The sequence below is a fragment of the Panicum virgatum genome, chromosome 7N, assembly GCF_016808335.1.
Source record: "Panicum virgatum strain AP13 chromosome 7N, P.virgatum_v5, whole genome shotgun sequence".
Taxonomy (NCBI): domain Eukaryota; kingdom Viridiplantae; phylum Streptophyta; class Magnoliopsida; order Poales; family Poaceae; genus Panicum; species Panicum virgatum.
In genome coordinates this window covers 19917575-19936027 of record NC_053151.1, presented here as the reverse complement: position 1 = coordinate 19936027, position 18453 = coordinate 19917575, and the positions used below count along the sequence as shown (strand labels likewise).

Below are 18453 nucleotides of genomic sequence, written 5' to 3'. Positions count from 1 at the left end.
ATCTACGTCTGTGTAGTGTTTCTTTGTACAAGATCACTTGCAGGTTGCTCTAGGACACATTTGTGAACTTTTAGTTCAAACACAATCCTAGATTTCTCTGAAAACTTTTGAATTCGTTCAAATTATTATCCTTGTCGGAATTTCCTTCATAGGGTCGGAAGTTCCGACAGACTAATCCGCTGCGAAGAATTTTAAGGTTTTTCAAATTCACCTATTCACTCCTCCCTCCCCCCTCTAGGCATCACCAAGATCCTTTCAGCCAGTCAGCCTCCCCCTAGACCGGCCGGCCTCCGGACTCCCCACATGGCCATTTGGCGTCGTCCAAACAGGAGAACGCTCCTCTCCGTTCAAATGTTTGAACTCCAAAAGATTCGGACGAGGAGCGTACATTTAAAGCGAATGGTTTCATCTCCAAATCTCAGTTCATCCTCCCATTTTCATCCACAAAAATCCAACTCGAGATCACAACCACGGCGACCCAATCCTCCCACAAAACACCCAAGTCAGGTGCTATGGCCACACCCACTCCTTTGGCACCCTCCAAATCAACCAACAGCCTGGATTCTTTGAGCAGCCTGCAGATCATCGAACCGGAGGCACTGGCGGAGCCATTCTCCTCGCCGCGGCTGGCTAGGGGCATCGGGCGACCTCACCTGGTGGCTGGTCACCTCGCGGCTTCGCTAGGCGCACGGTACAGAGTCCAGGATTAGGGGCCAATGCGCGCTTGCATGTGCGCATGCCAACTCGGCCAACCATGGGGATCCTTGCCCCATGGAAGGTCATCGGCAAGCGCGTCATGCCTTCCTCTGCCGGAGGGCATGCATGTAGGCCGCTACGCTCCAGATGGTGCAGCCTAAGTCGCTAGAGTACTCCCCACTAGCCCTAGTCTACCACACCATCGTGTGGTTGAATCATGATTATGCTAAACTAAGATCCTGTTTATGGTTAATTTGTTGTAATATTTTAGTTTCTTTATCTAAATAAAGCTCAAAGGGACCTGAAGAGGACATGTATGTGTCTAGGGTACTTAGCACATAATTCATGAGATACGGCGACCTGTTTACCTTTCTAACCACTAACGTCTCCGTTTCGAATTATATTCATTCAGAAGTAGTGCATATTTAAGAGAATACAAAAATCCGCGTATCTAGAGAATATAAGATGACCTAAAATTTAAATAACGGAGTGAATACTTTCTGAAATCTTACTTCCATAACTCTTCAGTTACTTGTGAGTCTCCTATGATGCATATGTTATTTGGGTTATGTAGCATAACCTAAAAATGTGTGAATATGGTCTCAAATTCCTTCGCGTTCCCTCGGCCAAACATTTCAGTCTTATGAATGCAGTGCTATTGACGCGATATGATTATGCAGAACTTGTTTGGATATTATGGCCGCTTTTAGATCTTTACACCCTTTTAGATCTTTACACCCAAAATGTAAAATTTTTGTAAATCGCTTACATGGTGTACTAAATGTAGTCGAAAAATAAACCGCATTATAAAAATCACTACTACAGAAAAGGCCTTTGTTCCAAGCCATTTGTCCCGGTTACCTTTGGGCCCGGGACAAAAGGTGGCTTTTGTCCCGGGTCCAACGGCTAGCCGGGCCAACAGGGGGATATGGGCTTTTTGTCCCGAGTGGAGCCACCAACCGGAACAAAAGGCCCTTTTGTCCCGGTTGGTGGCTCCACCCGGGACAAAAGGCCCAACCCTTTTATCCCGGGTGGTAACACTAACCCGGACTAAAGGTCCAACCCCTTTATCCCGGATGGTAACACCAACCCAGACTAAAGGGTGACCCTTTTGTCCCGGTTGGTGTTACCAACCCGGACAAAGGGCCCCTCCACGTGATAGTTCAAAAGGAAGTTATTCTATACTGAGTCACGTGTACTACTTAGGTGAGTTGGCAAGGAAACCATGCGCTAGGCAAGAGGTCTTGGGATCGAATCCCGTGGTGTGCAAAAAAAATTTTAACGTCAGGCATCTTTTGTCCCGGTTCTGCCACCCGGGGCAAAACCAAAACTGGGACAAAAGCCAGTTTGGAACCGGGACAAAAAACTGAATCTGTAGTAGTGAATGGACCGTAAATCGCGAGACGAATCTAATGAGCCTAATTAAGACGTGACTAGACATTAAATTGTTACAATAATACTACAGTAAATGATGAGGACACCACGAGTACGTCTACACCAGCAGCATCTTCTCCAGCGTCTCCAGATGCACCTCCACCCCCAGGCGCCACCTTCTGGGCCAATCACTCGGGCCCGTGCAAGAGAACTGAACTTCGTCATGCTACTGAAGAATGAAGGCCCAGAAGAATAGAAGCTAGCCCAACAGAGGCCCTTGTGTGGGCGCCTAGGGCTGCGCCCTCCCCCTTTGCCCTGGACACCAGGGGCGGCGCCCCCATCTCCTGTCCGCCCTTCCCTAGGGGCTGCGCCCCCTCTCCCTCTATTTAGAGAGATGTTTCTTTTCAATTCAGACTCGAGTTTTGTTTTACATCTAACTTTAGCTACTCTTGAACACGCGCAAATCAGCGTTGTCCTCGTGTATTCAGAACTCCACCTTCGAGAGATAATCAGATTGCTCGCATCCTTTTCTTGTTCGTTCTTCGATTGCGGACAGGAAACGATCTTCGTGATCAGGCTGATCTTGCATCAACAAGGTCGGTAACCATAGGGAGTTGGTTCAGCGATTGCATTGGCGCTTCGGGTTCGCTCGTCGTAGTCGGATCGTGAGGGTCATCTTCCGCCAAGTCGAATTTATCCCCACTCACCGAAAAATCGGGCACTCCGGCTCTATCAGTAAACATGCTCTAATGATTCTCTAATTATGATTATTAGATTTGTCTCGTAGTTTACAGACAAGATCTGTAATTAGTCTACATTCAATACTTCAAATATTGAAGATTCTCTTAAAAAACATAAAAACACAAAATGCAAAGTTACCTAAACACATACATTTTCTGCATCGGCGTAAGTGCGACAGAACTGATTGGTCTTGCGGCACTTTCTTTGGAGTTTGGATCATGTGGATTGGAGATGTCTACATTAAGACTCCGTTTGGTTGCAGTCTGTAAAAATTTTGAAAAGGCATCTTTCTACATTTGAAGTACTAAATATTGACTAATCATAAAAATAATTACAGAACTGGTCTGTAAATCGCGAGACGAATCTAATGAGACTAATTAATCTGTCGTTAGAGGTTATTTACTGTAGCATTACTGTAGCAATTTAGCATCTAATTATAGCCTAATTAGGTTCGTTAGATTCGTCTCGGCATTTACAGATAGCAGTCGCAATACGTTTTTTATTTCGTCTAGATTTAAATCTCCATGCAGGTGCCGGAAAAAAATTTGAAATTTGGAATTACGCAACCAAACACGGGCTAACTTGTTACTTGTGGACATAAATTAGCGAACAAGTACAACAACATCGAGACCGAGACGGAACGGAGAACAGCCGCGGCAACAACACCAAGCCCAACCCAACAGCTGCCAGCAACCTCGCACCACCACCACCTCCTCCGCCGCCGCCGCCGCAGCAACAGGCCTGCAGCCGCCGGCGCCGGCGCCGTCGAAGACTACCTGAACCCCCGCCGTCCTGACCCGGCAAGCGGAGCGTCCCGCGAAAGCCCGCCTCGGCGGCGCCCCGCGACAGCTGCAGCAGCGCGTGGAGCCTGACGGGAGCAGCAGCAGCAGCAGGGCCCGATCGCTCCCGCCTCGGCCTCGCCCGCGCGCGCAGCAGAAGCAAAGGTGAGAGCTCACCGCCTCCGACCCAATCCCCCCGCCTCGATCCGTCCCCACGCGCAGCGGGGCCGCGGCCGGCAATGGCGAGCCAGCGGCCAATGGCGGCCGCGCAGCTCGCCGGCGCAGCGTCGGCCTCACTATTCGGGCACAAGGGAACTCGAATTCGGGGGCGGAAACATCGGTTTGGGTCGGAATTGGGGGTCGCCCAGACTGGATCAGAGGGGCCAAGCTGGGGATTTGGGAGTTTGAGCTCTGTACCGTTCTCGTGGCGTGGTTTGGTGCTGCGGTGGAAGTTATTAATTATGATACGGATTTTTTATTTCCCTCTGTTTCGTCGATGGGCCCTTTCTGTGTGCATGGGTTCGAGCTTGGGAGTTTGAATTTCGTGCCAAACCCTAGCCTTTGTTGTCTCTTTGATTCAGATGATTAGGATTGGATCACCAAAGCTTGGGTTCATCGGAATTGGAGATATGATTTTAAACTTCAGCACTGTGCTGTCCGAAATTTGGTCACTCTAGAGCTTGCGGTTAGTTTTCTTTCTGGTGGGTGTTTGGAAGGTTCTTTTATTCCACCCTTTGAAATTTGATTATTTCGTAGGATCAGACTTACCTAGCCTTGCCTCTTTCAGCAGATGGCCCAGCCTTTTGTTTGTAGGTTCTGGATTGGAATGTTCTTGGTTATCTATAGTTGGTTATGAAATCTAGGCTTACAAGTTTGAATTTTGTGCAGTGTGAATAAAGGCAGCTTTGGTCACATCTGGGAAGCATGTGCTGTTCTATTTTAGGTTCAGTTTCAGTGTTGCTCTCCTTCTAGTTTAGAGTTGATCTGGGCATGCCATTTAATGGAATCGATAGTGGGAGTTATTTTGTATGTTATTGATTGTCTAGATGCTTTGATCACAATCCTTTGAAATGTAGTGCCTTTTTTCCTGTAGTTTCTCTTATTCTATCTTTGTTTGGCTGTTTTAAGCTTATTCCCTCTGTTTTAAGTATTTAGTAATGGAGTTGATCTCATTTTGTCAAAGACAATGTCTTTGCGAGAGAAAAATTTATATTTTGTAAGGAACATGCTTCAGGAACTTGGTTGTTTGCCTGTCCAAACTGAAGATCATTTGAAAAGGTGCCACAACCGATGCCTTCTTTTGATCTCTAAGCATGTCAATAGGACTGCGGTTGATTGTGCATTGGTTTAGTGGATGTTTTAGATCTTATGAAGGCCTATAAAGTATAAACAACCAAAGATTTTAATATCCTGCACATTTTGCTGAAGTAGCTTTAGATGTTGCCAAATAGTACAACGTAGTAGGGATTTGATGCATACTGCTGGAGGTGTGGACTATACAATATGTTAAGAAATAAAGTTTCATGTCATAGCACAGTATTGACATACTATGTGAAGCATATTTTCAGTTTGCCAACTGTAGGACCTAGGCCCACAGGAGAACAGTTTGTGGCAACCTATGCATTTAGAGTAATCAATTAGGCCATTTTTATTCTATATTAGATCAATGTTAGATAGGAGATGGAAACATATTTTACTGATTTTTTTTATGGAGGTCACTGGTAGAATCTTTGTTTTTTTTCTTTTATTTGGTCATTCTTCTGCTCAAAATCCTTGCTATCTACATCTGTGCAAGCTATGTTGGCCTTTATTGGATTGCAATAGTTTGTATCACTACGACTTCTTTGGGTTTATGGATAGTCATTTGTCCCATCGAGGGTTATTTGTCCCACACTCGCTAGATACCTCAATTCCAATTCCATCTCCAAACCATATGCAAATATATCTTTAGTATTCATTAGTTGGAGAGAGAGAGAGAGAGATTGGTCTTGGGTAGGCCATTGGCTACAGGCTGCATGTTTTTTCCATAATTTTGTTGTTACATTACATTGGTTTTATTGCTGAATCGCATAATTGATCATTGCAGTGACTTTTCCAGTTTGGCAGTGTATATCAGAGTTCAGATTGGAAAATTAAAGTTTTTACTGGGCATTTTTGTGGGTTTCTACATTTTGGTTCAGCTGTATTTATATGGAATCTCTTTCTTTAGAAATGCCATCCTCTACACCACCGTCAGGGCAACCAGCAGCACCAAGCTTTCAACCATTACCATCATCTGCAGTAGTACAGAGTACTCGTATTGATGTTTGTGAGATCAAGTCCAAGATTTTTAAAAGGATTGGTCCTGAACGAGCAAGGAAGTACTTTCAGCAGCTGGAGAGGTTCTTATCTTCAAGATTGAGCAAGAATGAATTCGAAAAATTGTGTATTGTGGCACTTGGCTGTGAGAATCTCCCATTGCATAACCACCTCATCCGTTCTATCCTACATAATGCCAGTAGGGCATGTGGCCCACCAGTAATCAATGACCCTAAGTTGGTCAGAGGTGCCACCAGTTCTGGCCATACATTTGTTCGTCCTGCCTGGGACAATGCTGGTGCTTTGAACCAGAATTTCAAAGAGAACAAACTAACAAGCAGAAGGGAAAATGCATTATCGCAGAAGTCATTGCTGAATCATTATGAGACTATTATTCAGGAGAATGGTGTTCATCATTTGAGTGATCTGAAGGGATGTACACAACTTCAAAAAGGTGACCATCTGGAAACACTTATCAAGCGACCGTGTGTCGAGAAGGAACCATTCAGTTTACACTCTCTGCATAGCAATGGGTCTGCTCTGCCTTCATGTGAAAACCTGGGGAAAGAAATTATACACCAATCCCATGGTCCAGTGCAAGCTCCACTTGGCATTCAGTTACGCCCTGATAGTATTATAGGGGCCCGAAAACCTTTACCCCTTGCTTCTTTGAGCTCAAAGGATACCTCTGATACCTGTATTGACTTTGGTGAACTATGTGATACATTGTCAGTGAAGAAGAGGATGGACCAAATAGCAGAATCAGAAGGGTTAGAAGGGGCGTCAATAGAGTGTGCCAATTTGTTGAATAATGGTATAGATGCATTCATTAAGCAGTTGATTGGATCTTGCGTTGAATTAGTGACAGCAAGATCTCAACTTGGCAAACTAAGAAATCAGGTATTGAAGCAGCAGCTGCGCCGAAAGCTAGTAAATGGTGTATCACTGCAAAATCATATTCCTGGGCAGGGTTGCATTGTACCTTCAGAGACAAATTCCATATCCATACAGGACTTAAAGGCAGTGATGGAGTTAAACCCTCGTTTGCTTGGGGTTAATGCATCACTACTACTTGAGAAAATCAATTCGTATGACTAGTGGGATGGAGCGAGTTGGATTCATGTCGTCACATGATTCTACGATCTTGATGATGTGTCTTGCTCCATGGCTGTAGTAGTCAGGCCATAGTTTACTGATGGGTGGTGGAAAAGGCAAGCGAATTCTGTGTAGTGTCCTGATTGTTTTCCATCTCAGCTCCAGTGCAATCTTCTAGAATAAGCAAAGCTCTGCTTATCTACTGGTTGCCGTATTTTATGACATTTCATGCACCGATTCACCACTATGGGCAAAGTGCTTCAGAGAGAACTATGGTGCTGGACTCCAAACAAATTTGAGGAGCCATATCACAGATTTGATCTGTAAGTTTATATCGCACCAATATGTGCTTGTGCATTTCAACTTTTACATTTGTAGCGTAGATATAGCAGTTCCTAATGATTTATTTGCACTGAGTTTTGTTTCAATATCACTAGAAATAGAATTATTTGTCAGGCATATGTTGGCAACACTTTTAGTGTTGATGTATGAGTATATTTTCATCAGAATTGGTGGAAACATGGACTAAACTGACAGTAGTTGTGTCAAATTATTAAGATACCACAGTTCTTTTCTGAAAGATCAACAGTGGAAACAACCTTTTGTTAGATAGTTTCTTCTATATTGGACTCTTGGCCCCTATATGCCATTAACATTTTTTCCCATTTTTTGTGTTGTGGTACTTAACACACATTTTCCATGTAGTTGTCTGCTGTTTTCTGAGACAATGTAGTAATCCGGTATCGATCATGTTGTTGGAGTATATTGAGCCCATGTATAGAGGCCCATGTATAGGACCTATATATCCCACCCTTCTAGGGTTTGGAGGAATACAAGCCATTATTCTCTCTCTTTCATGGTATCAGCCCTCCCTCTTCTCTCCATGGCTGTCGCCTAGGCTCTGCGCTGCCGCCGCCGCCCATGGCCGGCCGGCCGCCGGCCTCCTCCTCCCTTCCCCTCTCTTCTTTGCCTCCCCTCCCTTCGTCTGCTCCGAGCCCTGCCTGCGCTGCCGCCCCTTCCGCCGCCGCTTGGTACGCCTAGACCCATCGGGGTCCCCTGCCTGCCGCCGTCGGTCCTGCTGGGGGCGCGGCCATCGCCTTGGCGGTGCTCACCCCTCTGCCCAGCGCGGATCCACCTGCTGGGGGCGCGGCGGGCGTCGAGGCCGTCGCCCTGGCGGCGCTCTCCCCTCTACCCGGCGCGGATCCCGCCTGCTGGGGGTGCGGCGGGCGTCGCTTCGACGCCTCCCCTCCCCTGCGCAGGTGAGACAGCAGAAGGGGATGACCCGCCCCTTACTGGGCCGCCCCTTCCTGGGCCGGTGCCCCCTGGGCTTCCTCCCCGTGGGCCGGTGCCCCCTGGGCCGCCGCTGGCCCATCCTTGTGGTCGCCGTGAGCGCCGCGGATGCCGCGCGCGCCGCGGTTGCTACTGCTGGAGGAAGCGCCGAAGCTGCCGCTTCTCCTCCTCCCTGGCCGGCGTTCGGCATGCCCCCCTTGGACGCGTCGTACGCCGCCACTGCCTTCCGCCAGCAGCACGTCGTCTGGATGCCCACGGACGACGCCGGCAGTTTCCAGGCCACTGCCGCCGCTGCGGGTGGCACGGGCGCCCCCCGCGCGTGCGCATGGCGCCGCCCCAGTCCCACCCGCCGCAGTCGACGCGCTGCGCGGTGCCGCCTCGCACCTCAAGACCTACGAGCGCATGCAGGAGGAGTTAGGGGACCTCGAGGCCCATCTCGAGCGGGCGCACGCCGCGCAGGCCGTCGCGCCCACCGCGCATGCCGCGCGGGCTGCCGCCTCCCTCGCCGCCGCGCACGTAGCGTAGTTCGCCGTCACGTCCGCCGCGCAGGCTCAGGCTGTCGCGCCCGCCACACACGCCGCGCAGGTCCAGGTCGTCGCAGGCCCTCGTCCTCAGCCCCAGCCAGCAGCCATGCTCGCCGCTGCTGCTCCCCTGTTCGCGCCGTTCTGGACACCGCCCGCTCTACCCAGCCAGCAGCCGACCTGGCCTGGGGGTGGGACTAAGCCGCACTGGCGCAGTCCTTCAGCGCCATGGGGCGGACGCCGCCGGTCTGCACCGAGTGGATCGCAGACTCGGGTGCCTCCTTGCACACCACCCCACATGCCGATATCCTCTCTTCTGTCCGATCCCCACACCCCTCTTGTCCTTCTTCCATCATGGTTGGTGACAGATCTTGCCTTCCTGTCACCGCCGTGGGTTTTGCTCCTGGCTCTTTTCGTCTTTCCAATGTCCTTGTTGCTGCTCAGATGGTTCATAACCTTCTTTCCATTCGTCAGTTTACAGCTGACAATTCTTGTTCCATCGAGTTTGATTCTTCTGGCCACACTGTAAAGGATTCGGCCTCCCGGCGTCCGCTACTCCGGTGTGACAGCACGGGGCCCCTTTACACCCTTCGCCTTTCTTCTTCCGCTGCACCACTCTCGCCTTCTTCTTCGCCCTGGCCGTTTTGGTCTGCCGCTTTTGCCGCAACGCCGTCTTCCACCACCTGGCACCGCCGTCTTGGTCACCATGGCCGCGACATTCTGGCTCAGCTCAGTCGTAGTACCGATGTTCCTGGTACTAGGGCTTTTGCTGAGCCCCTCTGTCATGCGTGCCAGCTCGGTCGTCATGTTCGGCTCCCTTTTTCTTCTTCTTCGCATGCGACGCATGCATTTGACCTTGTTCACTGTGACATGTGGATCTTTTTCTTCCTCTACTTAGCCTTTCTGGTTATAAGGACTATCTGGTGGTGGTCGACGACTTCTCGCACTACTCTTGGACGTTTCCTTTGCGCGCCAAGTCTGAGACCTTCCCCACCCTCCTCCACTTCTTTGCCTGGGTGTCCACTCAGTTCGGCCTCACCGTTAAGGCCGTCTAGTGTGACAACGGGCGGGAGTTCGACAACTCCGCCTCCCGTTCTTTCTTCCTCTCTCAGGGTGTTCAGTTGCGTATGTCTTGTCCGTATACCTCTCCTCAGAACGGTAAGGCTGAGCGGATGATTCGCACGACGAACAACATCATGCGCACCCTTCTGATCCAGGCTTCTCTGCCCCCCGCGCTTCTAGGTTGAGAGCCTCCACACCGCCACCTACTTGCTCATCCGTCTTCCGTCCACTGCTTCTCCTGCTCCCACTCCACACCACGCTCTTTTCCGTACCCCTCCTCGCTACGACCACCTTCGGGTCTTCGGGTGTGCGTGTTACCCTAACACCTCCGCCACTGCTCCTCACAAACTGGCGCCCCGCTCGACTCGTGTGTTCCTTGGTTACTCCCCTGGCCACAAGGGGTACCGATGCTTTGACCTCACCTCTCACCGCGTCCTGATCTCCCGACACGTGGTCTTTGACGAGTCGGATTTCCCCTACTCCACCTCCTCCACACCTTCTCCTGACCTCGAGCTGGAGTCTCTGTTTCCGAATGACCCGGTGGTTCAGCCACCTTTTCCTTTCTGTCCTTTACCTGCAGGTTTTTCCGGTACACCGACACCATTCCTGGTGATTCCCGCTACGCCGAGCGCGGCCCCCGTGCCCGCAGTAGCGCCACACGCGGCCCCCGAACCTCCGATTGAGCCGCGCACGGACCCGGTGTCTCCTGCTGCGCCACGCGCGGCACCGGTGTCTCCTGCTGCGCCACGCGCGGCCCCGGTGCCTTCCCCTGCACCTGCACGGTACGCTCAGCCAGTGCAGGTATAACGGCTTAGCCGGTGCAGGTATACCGGCGACGTTCGGCGCCGACACCGGTGCCGCAGCGGTACGCTCAGCCGGTTCAGGTGTACCTGCGTCGTTTGGCGCCGGCACTGGCGCCGCCTCTTGCTCCGGAGGCTCCTGCGACGCCTACACCGGAGCCGTCGCCGCCGCTTCCTCCTCCGGCTCCCTCTCGAGCCATGCCGGCGTGGTACCATCCGCCAGTCATCCATCGGGATCCTCGGCATACTCATCCCATGGTGACTCGGCGGATGGCGTCTCCGGCCGCGACTCTCTCCGCCACCGAGGGAGAGCCGCGGGTCTCTCCGATACCCACCTCTGTCCGCGACGCCTTGGCGGATCCTCACTGGTGTCGCGCGATGGAAGAGGAGTACGCGGCTCTTCTTGCCAACTTGACGTGGGACCTCATGCCACGTCCGTCTAGTTGCAATGTGGTGACTAGCAAGTGGATCTGGACGCATAAGCGTCGGGCTGATGGCACACTGGAGCGCTACATGGCTCGCTGGGTTCTCCGGGGGTTCACTCAGCGACCTGGTGTGGACTATGACGAGACTTTCAGCCCAGTGGTGAAGCCCGCTACGGTGCGCACGGTCCTCTCGCTTGCGCTCTCGCGCTCCTGGCCTGTGCACCAGCTGGACGTGAAGAATGTATTTCTTCACGGCACTCTCTCAGAGACTGTATACTGCTCTCAGCCAGCAGGATGAGACTGCATATCTACTGCTCTATGTCGATGACATTGTGCTCACAGCCTCCAGTCAGCAGCTAATTCAGAGTGTCATCTCCTCTCTGCAGCAGGAGTTTGCTATGAAGGATTTTGGTCAGCTCCATCACTTCTTGGGCGTCACTGTTGAGCCTCGCCCATCTGGTCTTCTTCTTCACCAGCGGCAGTACGCAATTGATATTCTGGAGCGAGCTGGGATGACTGATTGCAAGCCCTGCTCCACTCCTGTCGACACTCAGGCGAAGTTGTCTGCTGATCTGGGTGATCCGGTGGCTGATCCTACTGCCTACCGGAGTCTGGCCGGTGCTTTGCAGTACCTCACCTTCACCAGGCCGGACCTCACCTACGCTGTCCAGCAGGTCTGTCTCTATATGCATGATCCCCGAGAGTCACACCTTGCTGCGCTGAAGCGTCTCCTCCGGTACGTCCGTGGCACTGTGGACCTCGGCCTGGTACTTCACCGCTCGTCCTCTGCTGAGCTGGTGGTCTACACTAACGCTGACTGGGCTGACTGCCCGGACACTCGTCGCTCCACTTCCGGCTACGCCGTCTTCCTGGGCGGCAACCTGGTCTCCTGGTCGTCCAATCGGCAGCCGGTTGTCTCCCGCTCCAGTGCCGAGGCGGAGTACCGGGCTGTCGCTAACGGCGTGGCGGAGGCGTCCTGGCTACGACAGCTCTTGGCGGAGCTCCACAGCCCGCTCGCCAAGAGCACTCTCGTCTACTGCAACAACGTCAGCGCCGTGTATCTCTCCACCAACCCCGTCCAGCATCAGCGGACGAAGCACGTGGAGATCGACCTACACTTCGTGCGCGACAGAGTCGCCATCGGCGATGTTCGGGTACTCTATGTCCCGACTACCTCCCAGTTTGCTGACATCTTCACGAAGGGACTGCCCTCGTCGACCTTCTCGGAGTTTCGATCCAGCCTCAACGTAGCCGGTGGCTAGTTGTGGCTGCGGGGGGGTATTAGCCCTTTTTGTGCTCTACTTGTACTCTCATCTTGTCCAGTCTTGAACACCGCTGCGTCGGTTGTTCAGACTGCGGGGGGTGTTAGCTTTCTTGTTGTCCAGTCTTGAACACCTCTGCGCCGGTAGTTCAGACTACGGGGGGTGTTGGAGTATATTGAGCCCATGTATAGAGGCCTATCTAGAGTCCCATGTATAAGACCTATATATCTCACCCTTCTAGGGTTTGAAGTAATACAAGCCATTATTCTCTCTTATTCTCTCTTTCACATGTATACTTTCTTCTTTCTCTCAGGTGCCATATGTTGTAGTCATGCTGGCATGTGTCTTGTATCATTTGCCGTTGGCATGTGGATTTATTCCTTACTAAGGCCAAGATGTCCCTAAGTGGCCATTATTCTTTAGGAGCACTGCTGACCAACAGGATCCTATCAAAAACGGATATCAGCCAGCACGAATTTCAGAAAGGTGTTTCTTCCAATAGATTTTATCCAAGTTTCCTAGAAGTTCCATCGAAGTCGTGTCAGTGATTTTTTTTTTGGTAGTTTCGAGGAGGTTGGTCATATGGTTAAGGGATCATGTTTCTTCTTTACGTATCATAAAATAATCAAACTAATGAACACCTTTTAAGGATGTAGAAGCTGTTAATATACTGGAATCAAATGAGGAAAGGGTGAAAATTTCTGTGGAATAGGAGGGATCCACTTGAAAATAGGTTTGAATAGCTAAAATAAGTAAAACAATAATAAACTCTATATGTGAGGTCTCTATTTACTGAAAAGCTGTGAACTAAATTATTTGTATTATTTGTACATTTGTCACTTTCCTGTAAAAATGTCAATGAAAACCCCAATTTATCAATGCAATCTAGGATCTTCAATCCTAACACATTTGTGGTGCAATGTGCATGCTGTCAAATGTTATTAATTGGTTTATGGATTAGGGGGCAAATATTGTCATGTGTTACGATTGCAGTAAAGTCTACACAAGTATTCATTATAGTACCCACATTGTTTGTGCAAGAGTGAAGAGCCACATCACATTGTGAGTTGAAAACTAAATATAAGTTAGTTCTGATGTTAGTTTGGAAGGTTTCTTTTCTGATATATTCTATGTATAAGGATTATGTTTCTTAAGTCTAGAAATTGTTTCTCACATGTGAGGTTGGCTCATCCCTAAACAGAAAAGTTTCATGCCCATTATGAATGATTCAACAAGGAGTTGGTCTTATTAAAATTCTTTCAGCCAATATATGTTTCCCTTACAATAACCAAAATCATTCAAGCATGTTGTCTGGCCTCTATCTGGTAGTTATCCCATTGCACATGCGTTGACAACATCTGCAAATAAAAAATGCAGAGTTGTCACTGGATTTCTGGCATGATATAATACATATTGAGATCTTAACACAATGTGATAGGGCTCGCGCTCTGGATGGTTTGATGACTATCCAGGACTCCAGGTTAAAAGGTAAATCTTAATATGGCACCGTTGCTTCCTGCTGAGCAAACATTAGGCAGTGTCTTACGAGTTACACTATAGCCACGATCATTCTGAGGAACTTTTCGATCTCTTTGATGCAGATAGAGATGCAGCCATGCTGATGATGGCAATTTGTAAATGGTTGTCTTGTCTCCAGGAGTGAGAGCCCAACTCATCTGCAGCCTGCAGATACCTCTGCAAGTGATACGACCATAGGATAGTGCGAAATAAAAGCTGGGTGGCTGTTTCTTCACATTGTTTGCCAGAGTGTTGGCAAAAAAAAATGGTAGGCTTGTCATCTCATGACAGAAAATTCAAGATTTTGGTGAGAAAGGCATAATAAAAGGCTTTCATGAGAAATGATACACATTTAAGCGATCCGAGAGATCATTCAAGAAACTTCACATTTCTTTTCAAAAAAAAACTTATAAAATCTCCGAAATGATGGTCGAACAAAGGGGTGAGAAAATGGTATTTTGCAAGATCGTTCTAATCCTCAACTGCTAAAGATACGGTAATGCTAAAAAGCCCCACAGGAGTAAGGTGAAAGGAAAAAAAAACAAGACCAGCTTATTCAAAATCATGGTAAGATCATTTCATTGCGCCTTGGGCATAAGTCAGGAATGCAATATTGTAGCGATTCTTAATCAACAACCTATGTCTGAAACTTTTCTCAAGATGAGCAAAGAGCTAGCTTGAGGGAGTTTTTTACGGTCCATTAGTGCAAAATATGGCCGCCAACTATACTCAATAATAAAATAAAACTATAAACCTTACTCTATACTCAATAATAAAGGAAAACTATAAACCTTACTTGCATATTTGTATCACTGATTGTCGGTTTTTAGCCGCCAAACCTGTTCAAGGATACCATTAGCAGTAGGATTGTAGGCAAGGGATCGACTAGTTCTGGAATTCGATGGTGCAAGGACAATGATTTAGACAGGTTCGGACCGCGAGGTGGGTAATACCCTACGTCCAGTGTGGTTGCTTGTATTGCCTTGGGTGTTGTTATGGTTGTCTCTGTTTTGAGGGGTCCTGCGCGCCCTTATATACTCTGGGGGGACAGGGTTACATGAAAGTCCTAGCCGAGTTCTGTTGGAGTCCAAATACATCCTGCTCGGGTAGTTGTCTTGTACTACAGCTAGTTCTACGCCTATTCGAGTAATTACAAAAGAGGTAAGGTACATCCATGAGCTATCCCTTACTCTAGAGCATTCTATGTTTATGAGCAGTCTCGCTGCCGTGGGTCTGACAAACCCTCGAGCTCTTCATAGTCGAGTCCTGCAGGCATCGAATACTTGTAGAGGCAACTTCGAGTACTTCAAGCAGTCAGAACATCCATCTGGTTGCTTCTGGGCCTTACTTTGAATACTTCGAGTAGTCTTATAAGTACTTCTGGTTGCTTCGAGGCTGTGAGGTGCTCAAGCCTCGAAATTTTGATCATATATGGTGCGCGAAGTACTTGCGCTCCATATGGAATAGCCCCCGAGCCTTAGGTTGAGTCGTAGAATCAGGCTGAGGGTCACTTCAGTCTTTTTCTTCCTTTATTTTCTAAAAAAATGAAAAATAAACTGCTGATGCCACATATCCCGCAGCCCTCGAGCCTTGAATGTAAATCCCACATTTAGATTTGAGGATCTAAAACTCGTGGCAAACAAAACTTATTCTAATGGTAGCCATGAACCACTCAGAATTGGTTTAAAACAGAGGATGTCTTTCAACCTTCAAAAAATTACTAGATTGCCACCCGTAAGGTTATTTAACTGTACGGTGACCCCTTAGGGTTTTACCCTTTTCACTTCTGGCCGCCGTCACTTTTCAGATTTGAAACTGCCCTCCTCTCACTCCTCTGCTTTCCGCTTCCCGGAGCCCCTCCTATAGCCCCCGAGCGTCATTTGGAAGATCCGCTCATGACGTCCAGGATGGCTCCCGGGAAGCCCAAGGAAAAGCTCAAGTTGAAGAAGTTGCCAATCTTGCCAAGGGCTAGAAGAAATGCAAGATGTCGGTCTCTGATGTGCTGGAACTAGAGAACATGAAGATCCTGCAGAGTCGGTCTATCATCCAGTGGCGTGAAGCAAAGGGAGAGGACCGCCCATACGAAGGTACCCATGAAATCGTTATTTTTCGCGATTTTGTGGAGCGCAGTCTTGCTATTCCTGTTTTGGATTTCCTTCAATCTCTTCTGCGAATTTGGGGGATCCAATTGCATCATCTGAACCCTCAATCTATTCTTCACCTTTCCATCTTCACACATTTGTGTGAGGCTTTCCTTGGCGTCAAGCCACATTTCCATCTTTTCCAGCACTTCTTTTTCCTTCACCCAATTCCAAGCGCCAGCAAGCCCGCTGAAGTGGGCAGTGCTGAACTGGTGCTCTGTCCGGAAAACAAAAGCGAGTACCTTTCCTACCGCTCCTCAGGTAAAGGGGTCAAGTGGAAAAGTTACTGGTTTTACGTTGGAAACTTTGAATCTCCTCTACCAGAACGCACTCCAGGAGCTTGTTGAATCTCATAGGAAAGTCCGCAAGCGCGCGGAAATACCATTGTAGCACTTCACCCGGGAGTATTAAGGGTATCATATTTTCCACGAGGAACGGGGGTGTAATTATCTTCTAACTATATTACACTTGGAAGATAAGATGTAGAAAGGCCTTAGGGTAGTGTGGTTCTAATCTAAAAGATAGGCTCAAGGAAAGATAAACTCGTGCTTTCACTCGTCTACTTCGAGCACCAGTCTGACCCTGGTCTGCCAAGGACCACCGGCTATTACTCTACTGCCAAACCCGAACGTCGGGGAGTGCACTAAACACAACACAGCTGTTATGCCGGATGGACAGGGTTGTCACCACCTGCCGTCTACCCCAGTCACACTGTGGAGCTTAGAGCAAACAAAGGTAATCTAAAGCCTAGACACCACATCTAATCCTTCAATTAATACTCTAGCGGCGATCAGGGTTCACCCATCTTTATCAGGGGCCCTCTACTAGAGTATCCACTACTAGAACAGATGATGATCCCCTAAACGAATGAAAACAAAAGAATAACTTTATTGAGAGCTCATCGATTAGACGAACCGGATCCGTCGAGGTACAAAGCCAAAGAGACACCGACATGTCCTACTCTTTTCCGCACTCTCACCTTCACACACTCCCTAAGCTAAGGATACAAGTGGTGGAGCCTCCCTACTCTACTTCTTCCTTGAATAAATGGATTCTATGAGGGGGTGAGGGAGGACCCTTTTATAGCCCAAGGAGGTCAGTTTCCCGCCAAACTAATATGGAAGCACATGGGCACCGACTTCTATAGGATAAGATCAAATCTCTCGCCAAACTGCACCTGGACGGGAGCTCGTCTAGGTTCGAGCGACCCTAGGGTCGGCCGAGCCCAGATGGCACTCCCCCAAGCCCTCCTTCCTCTGGCTGGCTGACAGGTGGGTCCTGGTTTTATCCCTTGGGTGCATGTGCCTTAGCGCGCCTGTTTTCTATGGTTTGTGGGCCCTTCTTGTAAGTGAAATGCAGGATTGGATCATCTGTGCATTTCTTTGTGTGTTCACTTGTGTTTATGCCCGGAATGCAGCTATGGGTGCCTGCAGATCATAATTCACCAAAACTCATGGAATTGGTTAGCTATAAGCCCTATATCTAAGTTTGGTGCTGAAAAGTTCCGAAATGCTGCAGGAGTTGACGGTTAATTTTAGCACTTAAGGACTGTGCATACAAGTTATTCCAAACTTCTTTCAACCCTTGTGAAACTTTTTGAGTGGCTACCATGCTTTCTTGGGTAATTGAAGAATGGAATAATGCAGATTTTAGGTTCCTAGCCCTTCTTACTTGGAAACTTGGGTTTTTTTGTATTTTGAAATAAAAGAGATAGCTTTGCACCTCAAATTATTCTCTCAAGTCACTCTTTTTAATTGTGTATAACCTCACCAAGGCAAAGTTATTGTCGTCTTTACTCTTACCAACTAGTCAGGCTTTATCTGGAGCTCTGGGTAGGAATGAAGCGGCATGTTTGCTTTGCTTATTTTGTTAAGTTAAAAACAAGATCCAAGTAGAAACAAGTCATACACCTTGATCAAGATGTGCGAATGTGTGGATGTTTTTAGTATATGATGGATGAAGCTCCTTGTCATGAACCACATCTCTCCTTTTCTTTTTCTTTCAAGATATGGGCTATCTTTTCTTTTTTTTACATGCCCTAAGAGCATGTGGCATACCTTCTTTAGGTATGCATCTTTTATTTCGACATGCCTTGTGAGCATGTGGCATACCTTCTTTCGGTATGCATCTTTCTCTTATCATGCTTTCTCGAGCATGTTCCTTATTTCTTTTTGCATAGCCCATATCTTTGATGATGGTTTTTGAGAGAGACATGTCATGACATGGAGTTTATTTTGTATGGATGACATGTTTTGCGCGACTTCCAATGTGAAAACCGGCATGTATTTGTGGAGTGTACGTGATCTTGATCAAGGTTCTAACAAGGGTCAAAGAATTTGACAAAACTCAAAGCAAAGTCAAACAACATTTGCAAGGTTTGAACATGAAGAACGAACTTTGGCTCTGGTAGGAATTTATATTAATTTGAGGAGGCAAGCTATTGCATTTTTT

General features: G+C 48.4%; 1 protein-coding gene across 6 annotated transcripts in view; it reads left to right on the top strand.

Moving 5' to 3' along the window:
- Positions 1-3447: 3447 nt before the first annotated feature.
- Positions 3448-18453, top strand: part of LOC120681644 — a 29582-nt gene continuing 14576 nt past the window's right edge. For 2 of the 6 annotated variants that reach the window (XR_005677984.1, XR_005677982.1), the window contains exons 1-2: positions 3449-3755; positions 5677-7306. Coding sequence is in view for 1 of the 6 variants with exons in the window: in XM_039963235.1 (XP_039819169.1) it covers positions 5802-6986 (1185 nt within the window). In the remaining 5 variants the exon portion in view is untranslated. Of the gene's footprint in view, positions 3756-5676; positions 7628-13720; positions 13832-13944; positions 14204-18453 lie in introns of those variants that run through there. The other 4 variants (XR_005677981.1, XR_005677980.1, XR_005677983.1 and 1 more) reach the window with 4 other exon arrangements.